General features: G+C 37.3%; 1 protein-coding gene across 8 annotated transcripts in view; it reads right to left on the reverse strand.

Moving 5' to 3' along the window:
• Nucleotides 1-23,731, reverse strand: part of RFX3 (regulatory factor X, 3 (influences HLA class II expression)) — a 333,454-nt gene that overhangs the window by 105,604 nt on the left and 204,119 nt on the right. For all 8 annotated transcript variants that reach the window (XM_010860700.1, XM_010860702.1, XM_010860699.1 and 5 more), the window contains 2 exons: nt 20,960-21,057; nt 4,291-4,549 (listed from right to left, as the gene is read on the reverse strand). In XM_010860700.1, the coding sequence (XP_010859002.1) occupies nt 4,291-4,549; nt 20,960-21,057 (357 nt within the window). The remainder of the gene's footprint in view (nt 1-4,290; nt 4,550-20,959; nt 21,058-23,731) is intronic.

Raw genomic sequence — 23,731 nt, forward strand, 5'->3', positions numbered from 1 at the left:
CCATCTATTTCCCATGAAGTGATGGGACCAGATGCCATGATCTTCGTTTTCTGAATGCTGAACTTTAAGTCAACTTTTTCACTCTCCTCTTTCACTTTCATCAAGAGGCTTTTTAGTTCCTCTTCACTTTCTGCCATGAGTGTGGTGTCATCTGCATATCTGAGGTTATTGATAGTTCTTCCGGCAATCTTGATTCCAGCTTGTGCTTCTTCCAGTCCAGCATTTCTCATGATGTATTCTGCATAGAAGTTAAATAAGCAGGGTGACAATATACAGCCTTGACGTACTCCTTTTCCTATTTGGAACCAGTCTGTTCCATGTTCAGTTCTAACTGTTGCTTCCTGACCTGCATACAGGTTTCTCAAGAGGCAGGTCAGGTGGTCTGGTATTCCCATCTCTTTCAGAATTTTCCACAGTTTATTGTGATCCACACAGTCAAAGGCTTTGGCATAGTCAATAGCAGAAATAGATTTTTTCTGGAACTCTCTTGCTTTTTCCATGATCCAGCAGATGTTGGCAATTTGATCTCTGGTTCCTCTGCCTTTTCTAAAACCAGCTTGAATATATGGAATTTCACAGTTCATGTATTGCTGAAGCCTTGCCTGGAGAATTTTGAGCATTACTTTACTAGCATGTGAGATGAGTGCAATTGTGCAGTAGTTTGAACATTCTTTGGCATTGTCTTTCTTTGGGATTGGAATGAAAACTGACAGGCAGATGTATTTAGAAGAAGATCAAAGCATAATGAGTTGAGATATGACAGCAGTCAACTCTTCTACCTTAATGTCCATGTTCTCCCAAAATGTTAACAATAAATAGATCCTTAGCATTAATTTAATGAAATGTAAAACATGTATTCAAGTAGTAACTTACTGAAGTCATATGCAGTTATGTCCCAAGAAAAATGTTACATAATCTTTTGAAAAATTCTTATCTAATATTATCAGCAGGAGATGCCTTTTAAATGTAAGTTTATACTTATATTTAAATAACTAAAATATATATACATATATAATGTTATACACATGGACTCCATTGACCAAATAAAAGAATATAGTAAGTAAAAGGAGAAAAAGTATTTTGACCAAATCTGAATATTGGTAGTTTGTATCATACTACAGTCATCAAATAAAATTTAACATGTTACCATCATTATCTTTTGAAAAATTCTGAAATGTCTCTATACCTTGAAAATTGAAACATTTTACAATGCATAGGAAAAATAAAAGACTAAAACATGTTTATGTAAAATATTTTTTCACTTAAGGTTATAAAACTAAATATATACTCAAATATAAATTCTCCATCAATGTAGATATTCTTGTAGTGTAAGAAAGATGGTTTTATGTCGACTATTAGATTAGGTAAGAAAATATCTCAAGTGCTAAGCATTTATTTTTCTTAGTAGTGGCTTCAATTTCAAATCATGACCTCTTTTTATTGGCTTATCCTGAAAAGTAGGTTTGCACAATGGAGTAAACCTTTCTGTGGCAGAAAATTATTCCTAATGAATTTAAATGAAAGTATTTCTATCTAGACAGAGGTCAAAGGTAAGAGAGAATCAAGGCAACTATTCTAAGAACTGGAGCAGGAAACCTTGCTAACCAGGAACTGAGTAGAAGTACTAGGTCTGTGCTGTTCCCAAGTCCTCAAATTTAGTTTCACATCAACTGAATTAACAATTTATTCCATTTATTATAGGCTGTTAAGGAATAGCCCAATTGACCATTTCCCTTGAGGAATTCTGGCCGCAGTAGAGGCCATTCCTACACAGTTAGTTGCATCAGGCTTGCTATAGATGAGAGCTTGAACACTAAAGAATAGTCAGAAAAACTGAACTTATATGGCACAGTCTGGCTCAGTGTCTGGAAAAAAATGGCTTGCATCTTAACCAGGAAGTTGTTAAAGACTGTGCTCATCGACATTCTTCGTATGGTTCTACAGTGAATGAAAAAGGTAAGGTACATGAAAATAAGCAAATCCCCTCTAATAACATGGCACCTACCCAAAGCTCCAGAGTTCTAGTAGTCTAAGCACCTACACTGCACAAATTTTCTAGCATCTGGCAAGAGGAGGATGGGAGGAAATGTTAAACAGGTGTCATGGCACTTAAACTTTGTTAACTTTATTATAGTAAAGAACAAAGATGAAATTGTACACAGAATCACCGCCTATGGTGAAAGAAGCAGATGAAGACCTTCAGCACGACTGAGGGGGGATCTAAATCACATATAAACGGTGGTAGTAAATGCAAGGTAACATAAGACTAACAGATGTATATTTAGTTAATACATATCTATCATATGCCACTAATTTGTGTGATTTCAATGAGGGCACCTTAAGATTTTTCTATGTAAAAATTATTTCTTTAGGTAACATTTAAACTCCTTTTGGTAAAAAGGAAGTGTTCTTGTAAAAATGAAAACAAAGAAAAAACCACCCTTAACAAAAGCTTAAATACGAATGCCTTTTAAAAAGTGTAAATTAATATGTGCAACTGATACTAGGAATTGATGATTTGTTTTTTTTTAAATAGTTTTCCCCCTATTTCCAGTTGGTATAAGTCAATTATTTTGTGTTGGTCTAACAAAAATTGCACTGTATTTGTGTAATGGATAACTTAAGGAGTCATGCCACTTTTTATATTCTATATAGGAAAGAAAGAAAAAAAATCAAACTATAAAATTTACCCTGTTAAAATCTGTACCTGAACACATGACCTGAAATAATCAACTTAGTTATCTCAGTAGTGTTACCACTAGCAAACTTAGTAAGCCTATATCCAGCTCATGAGGATGTTTAACAGCCAGCTAGAAATCAATGTGAAGGCAAGCAGGAATGTCTGGGGAAGGTGAAGCCGGAGCGGGTGGGGGTGGAGCAGTGATAAGCCAGCCTAAGAGAGGTGGATGAAATGAAAGTGGGAAAGGGACTCTTCCTCTCCATTTTCCCAGATTTCCTAAGGCCTTTGTAAGCGGCAAGTACTTCCCTTTCCACTGAAAAGACTGTCTGGGTGACCTTTATGAGCAGCGTTATAAAGTACTGGCACCTAATCTATCGCCTTTCCTTTTATGGGAAATATACAGTTATTTTACATCCAAAATATTTTACAATTCCTTTGTAAATATGATTTTAAAGCTGAAAAGAAATTAGGAAATCATTTAGTCTAACTAATCCCTTATTTCATTGACAAAAGAACTGAGGTCAAGAGAATCTATGATTTAGTTTCTAATCTACATAAATATACCGATGTTACTGAAAGGTTTAGAAATGCCATATTTAGTGTTATTAAAAGCAAGAGGGAAATGGATATTAGAAATGCTTCAAAAACACAAAGAAAAAAATGGAACATCTATTCTGATGTTAGTAGGAAAGAGTTAATTAAAAATAAAGGGCTTTAAAGACAGATTAGGGAAAAGATACTAAATGATGAAGGTATGAATACATGGTAATCATTACAAACAGAAAATATATAGAGAAAATACTTACCAAGTATATATTATATCATGAAGAAAATACACAAAGTGAAAAATGTAAAGACTCTCACATAATTATTTTCTATTTGTTTCTATTTCATTATAAGAACAAATTATATGGTAGGAGTACAGAAAAGGGGTACATGCACTTAAGTAAAATTTCCAGGCCCCTTTTATATGAAACAACTGTAAAATCAATTCCATTTCTACTTTGGCTAGGTGGTTCTAAATGATTATTCTCCCTATGCTTAGCTGAAGTAAAAAGGAAAGACCAGGTTACAGAGTTTGAGGACATCAAAAACTGCACAGGTTTTTATTACTATTTCTATCATACCATTTTAGCACATTAAAATATCTTGTGTCAAAATAAACATATTAAATTTTAAAAACTTGAAAACTCAAATATGTATTTGTGTTCCTAAGTTATTATTTGCTCACACCTATGATCAGAGCCAAATTATTAAACGTTTTTCACTGGAGTGAAAATGAAAGTGGCAAAGGACTCATCCTAAGGCCTTGATAAGTGGCAAGTACTTCCCTTTCCACTGTGAAAATCACTGTCTAGATGGCCTTTGTCAGTGCTTCCCAAAGTGTCCCTCCGGTTCAATGTAAAATAACTTCACAAATGGGTAAGCATGCCTAATTTTACTCTGTAAGCACAGATTTTAACATACATTAGAAAAAGTCACATGCTAAAACTTCTCAACACATTCTTGCCCCAGCCCAGTGTTTTTTTTTTTTTCTCTCTAAAGAGAAAAGTGTATGGAAGAAGCCACCAAGAAGCTGAATTAAACAAATAAAAACTTAAAATACTTACTGTCGCTGGGGAAGCCCGAGTGGTATGTGTCACCGAGTGTCCAGAATTCTCCATTGAGTTGCCGATCAGATAGGTTCCTCCAGAGCTGCTGATGAGTTGTCCTCCCGTGACGCCCATCTGAATCCCACCGGTGCCCACCATACTGTGAGACGAGACCACGGTAGTCACCTGTGCAGAGCTCCCTTGAGTATCAAAGTAATTCCCTCCAGTGTTTTGGCTGTACATTTGTGTTTCTGTGTAAGGGTAAGTTGTTGTTCGGCTTTAGAAGAAGAAAAGAAAGAAATTTACTTATATTATCTTATTGTTTTTCCAGGGTAAATACATGTTTAAAATATATCAGCTTAGCCTTTGGGACATGGTGAGTTTTGCATTTTGTGTGAAACTTCACTCCCAGAAATAGCTGGGCTTACTTTCCAAATTAAAGGTACATTTATTTAGAAGTACCTCAACACTTTTCTGCACAGTATAGAGTTTTTGCCACTATTGGGGCCTACCTCAAGTGTATAAATAAGCTCAGGTCTTGTCCCTTCAGGAAATCCTGCTGTGTGACTTCTTAAATTTCTTATAAAACTTCCTGCAAATCCCAGTTTTAGGAAAGCTGGGATCTGGAATGAATAGGGGTTGACAAGTCAGCTCCCCAAACTACTTCACACTGCTGGTGACTTGCAGGAAACCTCCATGACTAAGGTAGTATGCATGAATCTCTTTCTAACCACTAGGCAGGATCTTGAGCAAAGCATGTGCCCTAAATCCCTAACTCTTTCTTCTTTACACTCAAGCTTCTCCTCAATGAGATGACTATGCCACCTCATGTCCTCATTTTCTGCTTTCCAACAATAACAGTCAAGCTTCTGCCCTTAGCCTTTCATTGAAAATGCTTTTAATAAGGTCACTTGTGACCTCATTTAAATACCAAGCTAAAAGGCTGCTGTCAGTCCTCATCTTTCTTGACTCATCTGCAGTACAATGTTGTTGACTATGCCATGTTGCCCTTTCCCTCCTTGCCCTGTTCTGATTAAGCAGCTTGTTTGATGGATTTAATTTTAATTTTCAATTGACTATATCGTACATTTTAACATGACTTTTGTTTTTATTCTGCAATTAGTGTAGGCTCTCAAGAAGTGTAAAAAATAGTAGGAAGGTGTAAAATACTTTTCTTTTTAAAAATTCAAACATCAAATTAAAATTCCCAGTGTTTTTGGTCATTCTCTTCAACACTACATCTCAGAGTGAGCCAGTACTGACAATTTGCTGTAGATGTCTGTGGACATTTCTATGTATATGCAAGGTCTTTCTGTTTTAATCTTTCTTGTTCATTAGTTTCTATGGCATGTCTCTTTCACCTTTTAATTTTTTTAACCACAGTGTTTCAAGAATCTTTTGGAGGCTCAGTTTTTTTTGGCATATTAAATAGTAATTTTCTCAGGTCTCCAATTTTAGCTCTTATCTCTTCTCACTTTTATCCAGACCATACACTTTGATCATATACTACATGACCATATGCACGTTCGTAAGTTCATACCTCCACTCTCTTCACTTTCTAGTTTCACTGTTGTTGTTGTTGTTCAGTTTCTAAGGTGTGTCTGAATCTTTGCAACCCCATGGACTGCAGAACGCTAGGTTATACTTTAAGAGTTTTAAATCTAGATTTCTGAGAGTCACTTAAGTATCTCTGCTAGGGAAGCCCTGATATTTGGGAGGTCTCCTATGTAAAAGTGAAGGTATACCTAAAAGGGAATTCTTTTCTCTCCTGCTCTTTTTCCTATATTCCCCCCTCTCAGCAGAGGGCAGCACCACAACACTCAGCTTTGGAAATTATTGCTAACTCTTCTTGCTCAGGACTTCCTAGTTTGCTCAGTGGTAAAAGAATCTGCCTGTCACTGTAGGAGGCGAGGAGATGCAGGTTCGATCCCTGGGTTGGGAAGACTCTCTGGAGGAGGAAATGACAACCCACTCCAGTATTCTTGCTTTAAAAAAAAAAAAATCTATGGACTGAGGAGCCTGGCAGGGTGCAGTCTATGGATATGACTGAGTGCACGCATACTTTTCTTGCTCAGATTGACATCAGTCCTACTAACTTTACCTCCAAAACAATTGTCCAACTCTCCTTTCCATTCTTGTACTCACTGCCTTAACTCATAATGAGTGAGTAAAGTGAAGTGAAACTCTCTCAGTCATGTCCGATTCTTTGTGACCCCATGGACTGTACAGTCCATGGAATTCTCCAGGCCAGAATACTGGAGTGGTAGCCTTTCCCTTCTCCAGGGGATCTTCCCAACCCAGGGATCAAACCCAGGTCTCCTGCATTGCAGGCGGTTCTTTACCAGCTGAGCCACAAGGGAAGCCCAAGAATACTGGAGTAGGTAGCCTATTCCTGCTTCAGCGGATCTTCCCAACCCAGAAATCCAACCAGGGTGTCCTGCATTGCAGGCGGATTCTTTACCAACTGAGCTATCAGGGGTCCTTTAACTCATAATATTCTCCATTAAAATTGCCTTCTAACTAGTTTTCCTTCTTCTATTTGGGTCTCTTCCAATCTATCTTCAACTCTGATGCCAGGGGAATATTTCTAAAAGGAAAATATGAAAATTAAGCTTTTCTTAAAAACCTTTCTGTGATTCTCTCTTGCCTTGGGAAGAAATTCACAACCCTTGACCTGTCTTCTCAGGGCCGATGCTGGCACAAGCTCCGGATTTGGTATCAGCCATGTCTTCAAATGATTTCTTTGCTCACACCACACTGACCTTGATGCTGATCTCCTGTAAAGCACTATCTTCTCTTGTCTCTCTGCTATATTGTGTAGGGTTTCCCCTGTCTGGAAAGCCTTTACATGTCTTCAACTCTCTTCCTTTGCCTAAATCAACCTTAAGCTCTCAGTTCAAGCATCACCTTATCTCAGAATTACTCCTCTGCACCCCTTGTATTCTATGGTCACTCCTTACAGGACTGTTATGTTTTGCTCTCTATACTTTCCTAACCCATTGCACATACCTGAAATATAACTCTCAATGCACTGTTAATTACCTTAAGTCTTCATACTCCCATGAAATTATGTTTTATTCCCATCTGTATCCTTAACACTTAACATAACTATTGCTACATAGTGGGCTCACTAATCAACAAATAAAATATGACTCTACTTCAAAGTATATTTGGCATAATAGTCACTTTCATAAATTTCTAAAACATATGTTCTTTTTTTGCTGTTTTGTTAAAGCATGAGAAATTGGGCTAAACTATTTTAAGATTTTTCTGTATTATTTAAAATAGGTCATTTAACCCATTATAAATTATATTTATATTGCAATTTCTAATGCAAATTTCAGTAAAATAATAAGAGTGCTCCAACCAGTCCATTCTGAAGGAGATCAGCCCTGGGATTTCTTTGGAAGGAATGATGCTAAAGCTGAAACTCCAGGACTTTGGCCACCTCATGCGAAGAGTTGACTCATTGGAAAAGACTCTGATGCTGGGAGGGATTGGGGGCAGGAGGAAAAGGGGACAACAGAGGATGAGATGGCTGGATGGCATCACCAACTCGATGGACATGAGTTTGCGTGAACTCTGGGAGTTGGTGATGGACAGGGAGGCCTGGCGTGCTGCAATTCACGGGGTCGCAAAGAGTCGGACACGACTGAACAACTGAACTGAACTGAAAAGTATTCAACACTGGGTAAAGTTACTGCTTTCCAGAAAAAACCACCACAGATCAGGTATAAGTTTTAGTTTTGGATGATGACAGAAACAACTCCATAGAGAATATTTTTTGTTGTTTTTTTTTTACACATAGAAAAGTATTTAAAATACACATTTCTTCTCAATACTGCTGTATTTTCCAACTGGAAATCTAATTTATGTATTTGTTTCAGTATATACTTATTTTAATAAAACAGCCATGTTGATTTTAAATTTGGATAAAAAGAGAAATGAGTTCATCTTACGTCCCCTAAATATGACAGTGACTCTATTTAGCTGCACTTAACACAATATGATGTTGGTATTTAAGTAAAATCAAGTAAGATGTACAAATAGATACAGGGAAATAAACACTATGACAGATGCAGAAAACTGTGTCAACTTTCCTTCTCACAGTCTGAACAAAACGCTTAAGTATGCTTTCCAGTAGTAAGTTGATTTTACAAATCAATCATATAATAATAGCTATTAAAAGCTAATATTTATTATTTACTATGCAACAGGTATGATCTTATGTGCTTTTCAGGTATTAACTCACTTAACCTTCATTACAACTTTATGAGATAGATACTGTTATTTCTATTTGCAAAGACAAGGCGAATACTCGGAAGTCTAGATAAACAGCTTTATCCAAAGCACACAGCTGGTAAAAAACTGGATTTGGAATATGCAATTAGCCATTCTCTCAAATATTTAATCACATTAAAAGAATTTAACTTTTAAATATGTCAATGATATTTATGAATGACTATTGCGGAATAGTCACAAAAGGTGGTACAGGTAACATACAAACTTTCTATTGCTATTTAAGAGTTTCTTATATTTTAGCTAAAAGATGATGCTTTTAAAGTGCTGCACTCAATGTGCCAGCAAATTTGGAAAAATCAGCAGTGGCCACAGGACTGGAAAAGGTCAGTTTGCATTCCAATCCCAAAGAAAGGTAATGCCAAAGAATGTTCAAACTACTGCACAATTGCACTCATCTCACATGCTAGCAAAGTAATGCTCAAAATTCTCCAAGTGAGACTTCAATAGTACATAAACCAAGAACTTCCAGATGTTCAAGCTGGATTTAGAAAAGGCAGAGAAACCAGAGATCAAATTGCCAACATCTGCTGGATCATAGAAAAAGCAAGAGAGCTCCAGAAAAACATCAACTCTACTTCACTGACTACCCTAAAGCCTTTCACTGTGTGGATCACAACAAACTGTGGAAAGTTCTGAAAGAGATGGGAATACCAGACCACCTGACCTGCCTCTTGAGAAACCTGTATGCAGGTCAGGAAGTAACAGTTAGAACTGGACATGGAACAACAGACTGGTTCCAAATGGAAAAGGAGTACTTCAAGGCTGTATATTGTCACCCTGCTTATTTAACTTATATGCAGAGTACATCATGAGAAATGCTGAGCTGGAAGAAGCACAAGCTGGAATCAAGATTTCTGAGAGAAATATCAATAACCTCAGAGCTACTGATGACACCACCCTAATGGCAGAAAGTGAAGAGGAACTAAAGAGCCTCTTGATGAAGGTGAAAGAGAAGAGTGAAAAAGCTGGGTTACAACTCAGCATTCAAAATACTAAGATCATGGCATCTGGTCCCATCACTTCATGGGAAACAAATGGGGAAACAATGGAAACTGTGATAGACTATTTTCTTGGGCTCCAAAATCACTACAGATGGTGACTGCAGCCATGAAATTAAAAGATGCTTGCTCCTTGAAGGAAAAGCTATGACAAACCTAGAGAGCATATTAAAAAGCAGACACATTACCTTGCCAACAAAGATCCATACAGTCAAAGCTATGGCTTTTCCAGTAGTCACATATGGATGTGAGAGCTGGCCCATAAGGAAGGCTGGGTGTTGACAAATTCATGCTTTTGAACTGTGGTGTTGCAGAAGACTCTGGAGAGTCCCTTGGACTGCAAGAAGATCAAACCAGTCAATCCTAAATGAAATCAACCCTGAATATTATTGGAAGGACTGATGCTGAAGCTCCAATACTTTGGCCACCTGAGGCAAAGAGCCGACTCATTAGAAAAGACCCTGATGCTAGGAAAGATTGAAGGCAGGAGGAGAAGGGGACGACAGAGGACAAGATGGTTGGATGGCATCACTGACATCACTGACTCAATGGACATGAGTTTGAGCAAGCTCCAGGAGATGGTGAAGGACAGGGAAGCCTGGCATGCTGCAGTCCAAGGGGTCACAAAGAGTCAGACATGACTGAGCCAGTGAACTACAACTACACTTTGCTAACTGTTTATCAGCACCCGACTCCTCTCCTATCTTACTCAGAATGGGATCTGCAGAAGATGTACTTGCACTGGTAAAGAAAGAGAGATGGAAAAGGTCAGACTATTTTGGAGGATATTTACCATTGCACACTAAGACTCTGGAAGTTCTATGATGGTAGAAGTTGCAGTTCTATTATAAAAGCATCATTCCAAGGGGTTTAAATCACGCCACCTTCTGGGCATGATTCCTTTATATAATTAGTCCTCGGTGAACAATAGCAATACAAATAAATGCATCACAGATATATATAAAAGCTCTATAGCCCTCAAGTCAGCATAAAAATATAGCAGCAAAGAGCTTTGATTTTCATACTTCCCCCTAGCTGGAGATGATTCATTAGCTAAAAAAATGAGCAAAGGACAGGAGAAGAGTGAAAGTCACTAAAGAGTATGTCTAATCCATAAACTATGTTCATTACTCAATCATGACCCATGGGACTGAGAAGAAAGCTTGTGTAAGCACACACAGGGGTAAAGATTGGTAATTTCCAGGGGGGAAAAGGGCACAATTATATTTGTAGATGAAGTGTCACAAATTGTTGCTGAATTTGTCCCCGGCACTTAAATACTTGCAATGTGGAAGACAGGAGACTTTTCAACACTGGACTGGGTAACAGAGGCAGACCGCAATGTTCTCAGACATTGCTCTTCAAGAGTAAGAAGATAAGTACTAACTCAGTTGCTGGAGGCCTTTCTGGAGCCAGAGCCAGAGTCAGGCAGAATTTAATTCCTTAATATCTTTTCAGTTTTAAATGCTCTAAGCTCCTGGATAAATTCTGAAGACATTTTGTTTAAAAAAAGAAGTGCCAACAACAAAAACAAACAGTTCTTTCTTAGGAACTAGAAATAATGATTCTAATTCTGATACCTAAGATCAGCTGTCTTTCATACTGCTATAATGAATACATAAGAGTTACTGCTTGCACACTATTTCCCCCAGAAATCCCCAAGACATATGTTTGAGAAAATTACTCACTTTTTGGCATATCAGATTGAAAGCAACTAACTATTTCCGACTGTACACTCCTGAAACAACTAAATTCCCAAGCAATTTTGTGCATGTTTGAACCATGCCTATTTGTTTGTTTGTTCTTTATTGATTGCCACAGACTGTTATGAAAACACTATGTCATATTATTCTATAGCAGAAGAGAAATCTTTCCATTGTTCTGCATATGTATCCAGTAATGAATGTAAACACACAGATATGCCCATACTTGCTGACAGAAGGTTCTTTATAGCTGAAGGTATTATCAGGTTCTGTGTAAATGTCAGGACTCTGATCCACTGAATTCAGTAAATTAGTGCTGTTGCATCCCATCATGCCTCAGCATATACCTTGGCTAAGCATGACCCTGATTATTTACTCCTTGCTTATTCACTACAATAATTATGTCCATTTATTTTAGTTATAACCAATTTTTCTGTTTTATCTTCAGGTGTCTTATCCGTAAGTCCAGATATATAATATCTCTAAATTATGCATTTTGTGTTTTACCTAGGTTTTGAATATCCTCTCACCAATAAGCTAGTCAACTACAAAATAAAGCAATGGTATGAAAAATTGCAAATTAAGGTTATAAAATACCTTACAAATTTCATACCATAAAATTCAATATGAAGGTAAAATGTAGTAGTGATGATCATTATAATATCTTACATTGGTACAATGTTTTTATTGCTTTCAGGTTACTCTGTACATATTCTTTTAATAAATATTTACGGCACCTGGGAAAAAAGGAACATGACCTCTACTCATATAAAGGTTACATAAGAAGTAGGTGGTCCAAAATAAAAAAGGAAATAAGATCATTAGATAGTTTGCTAAACCTATAGAAGAGAAAAATAGCATAGTAAAGTATAATAAATGGAAGGGCACATATTAGATCAAGTAATCAAGTGCTGTTACTTTCCAAGAAGAGATATTTAGGTTGAAACTAGAGGATGAAAAGAAGTTAGTTTTATGAAAAACAGGAAGAAAGATATATCAAGAAGATAGTGTAGCATGTACAAAAGCCATGACACAGGGAAGATCCCGGTATTTAGGAATAAACTAGAAGTCTAGAGTGGTTGTTTAAAATGAATGAGGACACTAGAGAAAAAATGAGGTTTAAAAAGTAGGTGAAAACTAAACATGTAAGTAAACAAACTTTTTCGTGGGTCATGATCCACAATTCAATGGGTCACACTAGCATTAAAAGAGACTAAACAACATTAGAACATATTATACCTAGGAGGATAAGAATTATTTTGAGAAGCTTTTTTCCTGTCATATGCATATACAGCATGTGTGTGTGCCTATGTATATTTAGCTGAGTAAAAAATTGCACATCTAGTTTTCTCACTGGAGACGGTTTTTTAAAAAGCTTGAAAGACATCATGATGGACCATGGAATGAAGTCTGGATGTTATTTTAAGCTGGGATAGGAGTTCAAGGAGGTAACGGAATGTTCCAGGCAGAGAAATAACCTAAAGAAAGGCCTGAGGTCAGAGAGGTAACAGGAGACCATGAGAAAAGGGAGTGGCAATCAGAGCATACTGCTATAGTCAAAACATATGATTCTGAAACATGTTCATTAGATATAATAATAGGAGGTGATCTTATTGCAAGGTGTTTCCATATAGTGATAGCAGTATATGTCTGATTGGACAGACTGAAGAAATAACTAAAGGCAGTCAGAATGAATAAGTTTTAAATATTTTCAAAAAGTTTGGGAGCTAGGAGAATATGAGAATGGGGAGAAGTGTTGTTAAGGACAGAGGTACATGATTTCATGGAATCTTCATTAAATCAGTCACACAGGTTGCACAGTTCTGATTGGAATCCAGTGGCAGCAGTGGCCAGCAGCGTTTGAGAGGGTTGTGGTCGTGTGGTGTTCTGACTGGACAACTCCTGGCGTGCAGTTTTTCCTTTGGTCTAGCTACTGTTTAACAATACTTGTACCTATTTTTTTTCAGCTTGTTTCTTCAGACTTCCTGAAAATTCTGAGTCACAAATATCTTTCAATACATTTTTTGTTTTGCTTAAATAAGCCAGACTTGGTTTCTGCTGCTTGAAACCAAGAACTCTGCCTTAAATAGTTTTACGTTGTGAAGTTTTTGTGAAAGTCACCAAAGCCCTACATGGAAGTAGCTACATTATTTGGAATCAACAAATTGCATTCATGTGGTACATAATCTCTGGTTGGCTAGCATGAAACAATATTTTTGAGTTTTGAAACAGATTATTCTTGAATGCTCCAAGTCATACTGAAGGCAGAAGACAGCATAAAGAAAGCAGCCTCTTCATCTCAATCATAGAAACACCATACAACCATTTCTTCTAAGCAGAGAACATTTAAATGATAATAAGAATGCATAATTTTACCTGAAAATCCTGAGACTATTTCACTGAAAGAGAAAATATGAACTTGAAGAGTATCCTTTTTAAGGTTCTTTATTAATCAATAAGCAACAATTAGAACTGGAAATGGGACAACTGACTGGTTCAAAATTGGGAAAGGAGTATGACAAGGCTGTATAGTGTCACCTTGCTTATTTAACTTATATGCACAGTACATCATGTGAAATGCTGGGCTGGATGAAGCTCAAGCTAGAATCAAGATTTCTGAGAGAAATAACGATAACCTCAGATATGTAGATCATACCACCCTAATGGCAGAAGGTGAAGAGGAACTAAAGAGCCTCTTGATGAAGGTGAAAGAGAAGAGTGAAAAAGCTGGCTTAAAATTCAACATTCAAAAAACAAAGATCATGGCATCCAGGCCAACTACTTCATAGCAAAAAGATGGGGAAAATGTGTAAACAGTGACAGGTTTTATTTTCTTGGGCTCCAAAATCACTGTGGATGGTGACTGCAGCCATGGAATTAATAGGCACTTGTTACTTGGAAGGAAAGCTATGACAAACCTAGACAGTGTATTAAAAAGCAAACACATCACTTTGCCAACAAAGGTCCATATAGTCAAAGCTATGGTTTCTCCAGTAGTCATGTACAGATGTGAGAGTTGGACCATAAAGAAGGCTGAGCATGAAGAATTGATGCTTTTGTATTGTGGTGCTAGAGAAGAATTTTGAGAATTCCTTGGATAGCAAAGAAATCAAACCTGTCAATTCTAAAGGAAATCAACCCTGAATATTCATTGGAGGGACTGATGCTGAAGCTCCAATACTTTGGCCACCTGATGCAAAGAGCCAGCTCCTTGGAAAACACCCTGATTCTGGGGAAGAATGAGGGCAAAAGGAGAAGGGGGCCGAGGAAGAGATGGTTAGACAGCATCAGCGACTCAAACTCTGAGAGATAGTGGAAGATAGGGGAGCCTGGTGTGCTGCAGTCTATGGGGTCACAAAGAGTAAGACATCACAGTGACTAAACAACAATTAATCAATTAAAAAGTATATGGAAAGGATAACTGGATGGCTTCAGAAAATACCCTAACTATATTATTTTCTTTTTGAATACATAAGCCAGAAAGAAAAACACCAATACAGTATACTAACGCATATATATGGAATTTAGAAAGATGGTAACAATAACTCTGTATACAAGATAGCAAAAGAGACACTGATGTATAGAACAGTCTTTTGGACTCTGTGGGAAAGGGAGAGGGTGGGATGATTTGGGAGAATGGCATTGAAACATGTATAATATCATATATGAAACGAGTCACCAGTCCAGGTTCGATGCATGATACTGGATGCTTGGGCTGGTGCACTGGGACCACCCAGAGGGATGGCACGGGGAGGGAGGAGGGTTCAGGATGGGGAACACGTGTATACCTGTGGCATATTCATGCTGATATATGGAAAAACCAATACAATATTGTGAAGTTAAAAAATAAAATAAAATATGAAAAAAAAGTATATGGAAAGGATAACTGGATGGCTTCAGAAAATACCCTAACTATATAATTTTCTTTTTGAATAAATCTACTAATTGTCAATATATCATTAATGTACCACCTCCTAAAGTATACAATGCCATGTTATTAGATATGATTCAGATGAGAGTTCTGTGATCAGTTTTTAAAACACCACATTTCTTTCCTAGGGGATTTCTCAGAGTCTTTAAAAAACGAACAGAAAATTAGAGTCCTCAAGAGAAGTTCATGTAGTGTTTTTCTGCTTGCGTCATCACAGAACTTTTTTAGAGAACTAACATTTTATGAAACACATCTGATAAATTACCTATTGTGTTTGATAAATCTATAATTTAAAGATTATGAGAATGCTTCCTATCGGTCAAGTCTTATTGCAATAGAAATCCACACAATGAAAATCTTAACATTTTAAAACACTGATCATCTCTAACCAGGGGATAATCTTCAAAGAGTGGTTGATATGAGAAAATTAAAAGTGTTTTCAAAAGATATTTCTTAATTTGGACAAGATATAGTATGATGTCTTTATTTCCACTTTGACTAACATGATGGAGTAAGTGGGGGAAGTGAGATTCAAAAAACAGAGATGGGAAAGAAAAAAATTCATCATTTAAAAAAACTGATTTCTCAGTTACATCAAGAAATTTCAACTGAATGGGACTCTATCTACATGGTATGCAATGTTTCCCAGCTAGTCTCATTACAGTAGACTAAATTATTAGGTACCATAAATTGTAAGAATCTATAGCAATGGACAAGACTATGAACCAGCCCAGTAAAAAATATTCTTGGGAAAACTATTGCCAGGAAATACATAAATGTGTGTTCCTACAGAAGTAATGATAAATAGGAACAAGAGTGAATTAGATTACCTTCTCCCTTGAGTAAAAAGCTATTCTACTCCACACTCAGTACAGAAAAGCAGTTTCAACTGAAATGTTCACTCACTGCCTCCCATTAATTAATCCTGTTATGCTACCAGTAATTGTCCACAGTCACAGAGAAAAAAAGTAAACACGTTAGTATCACCAAATTATAAGGATTACACATTTTTATAAGCGATGACACATATCTGTGAGGGCTACCATCACCTCTTGAGTCAAACCCTGTGCATTATGGCTACTTGGCAAGGCTGCTGGTGACAGGAGCAACGGCGAACCAGGATTTACTAACCATGCACAGGCTGCAGGGCCATGTACTGGATGCATGAAAGTTCATGATAAAGATCAGCATCCCGATCTTCTGGGAGAACAACTAGCAAAAAGCATTTGTTATCACACAGAAGTGGGACTCTCAATATGATCTGAGTCAGGGATCAAACACTAGCTGGCTATTAATTCACTGTGGTGAAAATGAATATGGACTACTCTTCTAACACACATGGAAGTGCATCAAATATAAAGAGTAGAAAGACTCTAAAATGAACTTTAGAGACAAAAACTGTACATAGTTAAATGTCAGCACTGCAAAATTACAGAAAGATTGAAACAGCTTAAGCTGAAAAATTTTCTTGTTATATTTTAAAAATATGTTCATAGTCCTCTAGCTACTAAAATGTTGAGTGTAATTCATGGCAACACAATGTTTCTTTAGTAAAAATGAAAATGATGCTATAGAATCTTTAGTCAGAAGCACCAAAACTGAAATTGTAATGAAAGGTTTTAAGGATGCATCTTCTTTATCCTGACCAAGGGTGCACGTTTGTGACATAATTAGCTGGAGTTGAGGATATAATCTGGGCGCACACAGACTGGATCAAAGCTAATTGGACTTTGTGGCAAATGAACTCGTGACCTAGACCTCATTAGTCATGATCTAACTAACTGAGTTTGAGGGCCACAGAAAATATATGTTGGCACAAGATATTTACTTTGAATTATTTCCGCACTTAATGGGCCCTATAATTTTAAAGAGTCAACTTTTAGAGATGTTGTTTTTCTAAGGTTTTGTGAATGAATGAATCACTATCTCATATTTACGCATATAGAAGACCCTACTATCAGTGGTGAGATAGCTTTAAAAGGTGCAAGGCAATATGCAGAATTCAGAAAAAAATAACTACAGAGCAAAACTGTATGGTAATAACTAATGTTTAGTGAGTGTTTTCATTCAATTTCTCAGAAGCTATACAAAACACTTTGGATAAACTATCTCCATATTCCATAAATGAAGAGAGTGAAGCAGGCTGTGTTATCTTTTACAAAATCACACACTAGCAATCACCCTATTCTACATTGGGCCAATGATAAATGACTGATAGATACCACAGAGTTAATTCTCTCAACACCCATTCTAACTATCCTTTTCCTTTGCTGTCATCTACCATATAGACACAAAAGCTACCAAGCTGCATTCCTAGATTCCTCTGCAGCTAATTACTTTGTTACAGAGTTATGGCCAATGAGATATAAACAAAAATGGAGCTAGGGGTTTCTGGGAAAGCCTGTGTGTGTGTACACACATATTTATATGTACGTATGTACATACACATATATAATGTATCTTCTTTTTCCACCTTCTGTCTTCTTGTTGTCTGGAATACAGATATGATGGCTGCTACCAAAGCAGATTTACTACCATACCAGCAAGTCTTTGCCCTGATATCCCTGAGCTGCTAATGTCAGCAACAGACTGAGAGGAAGTACGGCTGTGGATGTTTCTAAATGCTCATTTCCTGTCATCTTTCGGTAGCTTAGCACTAAGCTGGCTCAGGTGGTCTGAGTTAATCCTAATGGAAGAACAGGCTAGGGGACCTGAACTTTAGAGGCACCCACTCCTCCCTAGATAAGAAAGCCATGTTTTTTCTACTAAATAACCAGTTAATGTTCACTACCCCTACCCCCTAGAAATATGGAGCACTCTGTGAGGCCAGAGATCTACTGGAGCAATTTCCACGGTATTGTCCAGTCTTACTAGAGGTATCTGCTGTATGCCACCTTGTAAGATCTCTTCAATAAGGCTTATTTTATATTTGCACACATAGTGCTATTACTTGTACAATATGCTAACTCTGGATTTTTTTTGACAAAAATAAAACCCCTAATTTGTTTAAATCTCTGTCATATTTTTTTGGTTTCTTAGCTAATTGGTTGCAGTAATAAACATAAGGTAAAACGTTATGGAATAGAGAGTGATAATGTAGCCCTCCAGTGGGGTCTGCTAAGGCATTACCTAGGATGTCTTTGAATTAGGAGAACAAACTAGGTAGAAAATAGTACTTCCTTAAACAAAGGTTGGAGAAGGCAATGGCACCCCACTCCAGTACTTTTTCGTGGAAAATCCCGTGGACGGAGGAGCCTGGTAAGCTGCAGTTCATGGGGTTGCTAGATTCAGACACGACTGAGCGACTTCACTTTCACTTTTCACTTTCATGCACTGGAGAAGGAAATGGCAACCCACTCCAGTTCTTGCCTGGAGAATCCCAAGGACAGGAAGCCTGGTTGGCTGCCATCTATGGGGTCACACAGAGTCGGACACGACTGAAGTGACGCAGCAGCAGCAAACAAAGGTAGAAAATATAATGATTTTACTCTGAGGTTCTGGAAGGAAATATACTACAGACAAGGATGCAGCAACAATACAACTGAGTGACCTCCAGCAGTGTCTAGAAACCCATTTATATTCCCTGATACCATAAAGGACCAAGTGGCAGGCATCCTCATTTTTTTTTGGTCTAAATGCCAATAAGAGTTTAGATTTATGGTAGAAATTCCAAAAACAGGCTCCAGAATGTCCTGGCCTTACACAACAAAGAGGTAAAGAATATTCACAGTGTGTCTAATATATATAAAGTGTTATAGATTCACTAGAGTAACAGAAATGTGCTGATCCTTCATTATGTGCCCTTCACCTAAACTGATGTAAATAAAATAACAAAATGACAACAATTCCCATTCAGGAAGAGTTCTTCTTAGTATGATAAATATATATAAGGATTTGTTGCACCATGGTGGAACTAAGAGTCTGGGTGAAAGTGAAAGTGAAGTCGCTCAGTCGTGTCTGACTCTTTGCGACCCCATGGACACCAGGCTCCTCCGTCCATTGGGTTTTTTAGGCAAGAGTACTGGAGTGGGGTGCAATTTCCTTCTCCAGGGAATCTTCCTGACCCAGGGATTGAACCCAGGTCTGCTGCATTGTAGACAGATGCTTTACCATCTGAGCGACCAGGGAAGTCCCTGGTGTACATTGAGTCTGGGTACATTGCTATTTTTACTGTACAGGAGACAAATAAGTTACCTGCAGAGGACAGCCAGGGTTCACAACACAAAGGAGGATGTGACATGTCAGTCTACAAAGATATTGCTATACTGGGTGTAGTGGTTTGGGAACGGAAGAGAGAAGTAGAGAATGATATTCCAGCAGAGGAAACAAACCACGTGTCCAATAATACAGAGGCATGAAAGGGGAAACAAGTACAAAGTTGGTTGTTCCCAGAACAGATGGAAGATGAAGCCAGGGAGATAAGAAGGGGGGGGCGTAAAACCAAGACAGAGAGACACATTTTACTTTATAGCTAATATAGGTTCTAAAGGCGGTGGTGATGTATGCAGATTCAGTGACCAAAAGCAATAAGAAAAAAGAGACGATGAGTCAAGATCAGTGAAGAACTTTCAGTTTTGTATCATCCATTGTAAACCAGGTCCTGTGCAAGCTGCTTTACATACTCTGCCTTAAATCCTCACAATAATCCAGTAAGAGTAAGTTTATTATCCTCCCACTTTCCAGGAAAGAACAATAAAAGCACAGAATAGTTGAGTACCTTGACCATGATTATAAAACTAATAGTTAAACCAGGATTTTAAGATGTTTAGCTATAATAAGAATAAATGCACTTTCTACGTACTACACACACTTCTGCTGTTAGATTTAGTGCAGTGAAATAACAACAAAAAACACACAAAAATCCTGCCCCTCATGGAGCTTACAGGTTGGTGTCATGGGGGTCTATAAAATCACCCAAGGAAACAGGAGGTGCAGTAAGAATTAAGAAAGCAGAGATTCTCAACCTAAGGCACAGCAGCCTGGGGCAGAAGAGTCAATAAGAGAATCTGAGTTCATTTCAGACCGGGAGATCTAACAGATTGCAAACAAAAACCTGTGGTAAATGAAAACAAACGTGGTGACTTATAACAGTTCTTAGTCCCTTTATTTATAATAACATCCTGAATCTCAAAGTGGCTGAAAAACTCTAATGAAAAAAATATACAAACTGACATTATTGTTGATGCAAAGGAGATGGAGTGAGAGTTGGGGAGGAAGGGGAAGTTCAGACAGGAAAATAAGATTTATTGAGTATCTGGCACTTTTACATAGAGTAGTTAAGTACCTCATTTAATAAATCCAAAAAAAAAAAAATAACCTCCTCCTAATCTACTAATACAGTAGATTTATATTACTTTACAGAAGACACACAAAAATTCACCTTATTGATAAAAACAAAAAGCATGGATTTTAGAAGGTTATATTATGATACAGAAATCACCAACAAGGGGATATGTTTTTCTCAACCTAGAGAAAACCATTCATGGGTACAACAATTTAAAATTTTAAAATATTTTACTGGGGTAGAAATGTCAAAATACTTTTAAAATATTCTACTGAGGAAAATGAACACATTTTTAACAAACATAAACAAGGCTCAAAACACCAGTTTAAGTTCAATAATTGTACTCTGGTTAAAAAAAAAAAAAGTACTGTGAAAGCAAGGAAATAACTTGGGATGGGCAGAAGGTGTCAGGAAGTGCATTCCTTTTCTCCGAGAGGGGAATGAGGACGACTCCCCCATATGAACTTACATTGCTCCATTGGTATAGACAGTGTCACTCCCCTCCACGTACTGCACCTGAGCTGGGTAGACATGCTGCACCTGCTGCACGGTCTGCACCTGCTGCACCTGGAAAGCAAATAGGAGGACCCAATGAGAGGTGCCTGCGACAGAGTGCAGGCGCAGTGCCAGGGCTACTGCGAAGGGTTTTCTAGGGTACCGATAAACCCAAGAGTGCTTTATAATGAAAACTGTTAGGTTCATGCCAATTTCAGCCTAAGTACGTGCTGGGTCCAAAGGGCCAAATCAAATGTAGCATTTATGCTGAATAAATTCTGTAATGTTCTTGCAAGTATGTATGTATATACACACTTCAAGTGTTTAGAGTGAAAATTCTGAAAGCTCCACACTTATTTTGATGGTTGATGAAATTCTCTTCAACCTGGCTTGTGAATGCTACATTTATTTTTTAGTTAAAAAATTCACAGTGGAAAAGTTCAAATACTTATACGTAGAAAAAAATACTATAATAAACCCCATGTACTCATCATCCAACATAAACAACTGTCACCAGATCTTCCTCTTCAGCCTCTCACAGGATTATTTAAAAACAAGTGTAGAACTTACAGCATTTCATTGGTAATATTTCATTTTTTCTTAAGAGAAAAGAACTACTGTTAACATGAATACAATACTAACATCATAAATAAAACATTAACAGTTCCTTAATATCATATAAAACCCTGATTGTTCAAATGTCTCTGATTATTCCAATGTTTTCTTAAAAGTTGGCTTGCTCAAACCAGATCCAAACAAGGTCTACCCGTTACATTTGGTTGATATTTCCTTTCTTTCTCTTTTAGTCTCTAACAGTTTCCCATCCTTTTTATATTTGACTGTTAGTTATTTGTGACTGAAAAAACTAGATCAGTTATCTACTAGAATTTCTAGAATGCTAAATTTGCCTAATAGCATCCCTGAGATGTCACTTAATAAATTCCTCTATCTTCTGTATTTCCTACAAGTGAATAGTTAGATCAGGAACCCTGATCAGATTCAATTTTGAAAAAGCTGTGTACTATTGAATCATATAAGTTGCCATTGAACAGCTGGTTGTCTCTCATTCTGCAGTATTATTTGATCAAGAGCTTCAGGTGTTGTCAGCTGGTTTCACTGGTTACAATGTTTCCTATTCATGTTTACTTGAGGATATCACTAGTCACTAATCATCATTTTCTGTAGCAATTACTTTAATTAATAAAAGGCTTCAAACTTGTGGTAATCTGATTCTGCTATTCTCTCTTCATTTATGAATAGAATTCTATAAAAGAATTCTTATTAGTATTTGATTACTCTGAATTAAAGTTTGTATAGGAAGAATAGGATAAATGTATGACTTCACTATTTATCACTACTCAGAATAATGATTTTATTCCCTTAGCTCCCTCCCCAAGGTGGCCAGTGTTGTTTTCAGTTTGATCTTGCTTGTACCCCTTAAGATTTTTAGCTTTTGAACATATTATATATATATTTAACCCAGCAATCGTTTTTTCCCCTACAACTGTCCCACCTTTGACTACTGGTAGTGCCTTCATGGGGGCTTCCCTGGTGGCTCCGGCAGTAAAGAATCCACAATGCAGGAGACCTGGGTTTGATCCCTGGGTTGGGAAGATCCCCTAGAGGAGGGCATAGCAAACCACTCCAGTATTCTTGCCTGGAGAATCCCCATGGACAGAGAAGCTTCCAGGCTGCAGTCCATGGGGTCGCAAAGATTTGGATGACTGAGCGACTAAGCACAGCACACACAGCAGTGCCTTCATGACCACAGGAATCTTTCTTAATTCTCAGATCTATCCTAGATCTGAAATCAACCATTTTTTAAAAAACCCTGGGTCTTCTGTTTTAGTTGTAATATAAATATGTAAAAACTGCTTGGGAAAGAAATTTACCAACAGGCAAACTGTTTGACACCTTTGTGATTTCTTCTACAGAAATATTCATCATATAAAGAGTTGCTGTACAATATTATTTTAAAAAATACAGCTTATAAGAACAATAAGACGGAAAAGCCTTAATGACTACAAAAGTGGAGTAATTAAATATAGAAGAGCATTCTATAGAATATATGGTTGATAATAAAAGAATGTGAAGTGAAGTTGCTCAGTCGTGTTCGACTCTTTGCAACCCCATGTACTGCAGCCTCCCAGGCTCCTCCATCCATGGGATTTTCCAGGCAAGAGTACTGGAGTGGGTTGCCATTTCCTTCTCCAGGGGATCTTCCCGACTCAGGGATTGAACCCGGGTCTCCCGCATTGCAGGCAGATGCTTTACCCTCTAAGCCATCAGGGAAGCCCAATAAAAGAATAAATTAAGATTAATATATACTATATTAGTAGGATCTCTAAGACATATTCTAAGTGAAAATGTTGCTGAAAAATACTTAACAGTGTGTGCTTAGTCACTCAGTTGTGTCCAACTCTTTGCAACCCCATGAACTGTAGCCCACCAGGCTCCTCTCTCCATGGGATTTTCCAGGCAAGAACACTGGAGTGACTTGTCATTTCCTTCTCCAGAGACTTACAATGTAACTTGATTTACGTATATATCTGCATATATGGGCACATGTGCATACAAATATGCTTCAATATATAAAGGAAGATAGAAGAATGCACACTAAATTTCTAAAAATGGTTACTTTACTGAGCAACATTAAATGAGATGGGAGAGAAGAAATCACTAACATCCTTTATGAATTCACATCTGTATTTTATATATCTCAATATATGAAAGGACTTCCACTTCT

This window comes from Bison bison, unplaced genomic scaffold, assembly GCF_000754665.1.
Source record: "Bison bison bison isolate TAMUID 2011002044 unplaced genomic scaffold, Bison_UMD1.0 scf7180017864469, whole genome shotgun sequence".
Lineage (NCBI taxonomy): Eukaryota > Metazoa > Chordata > Mammalia > Artiodactyla > Bovidae > Bison > Bison bison.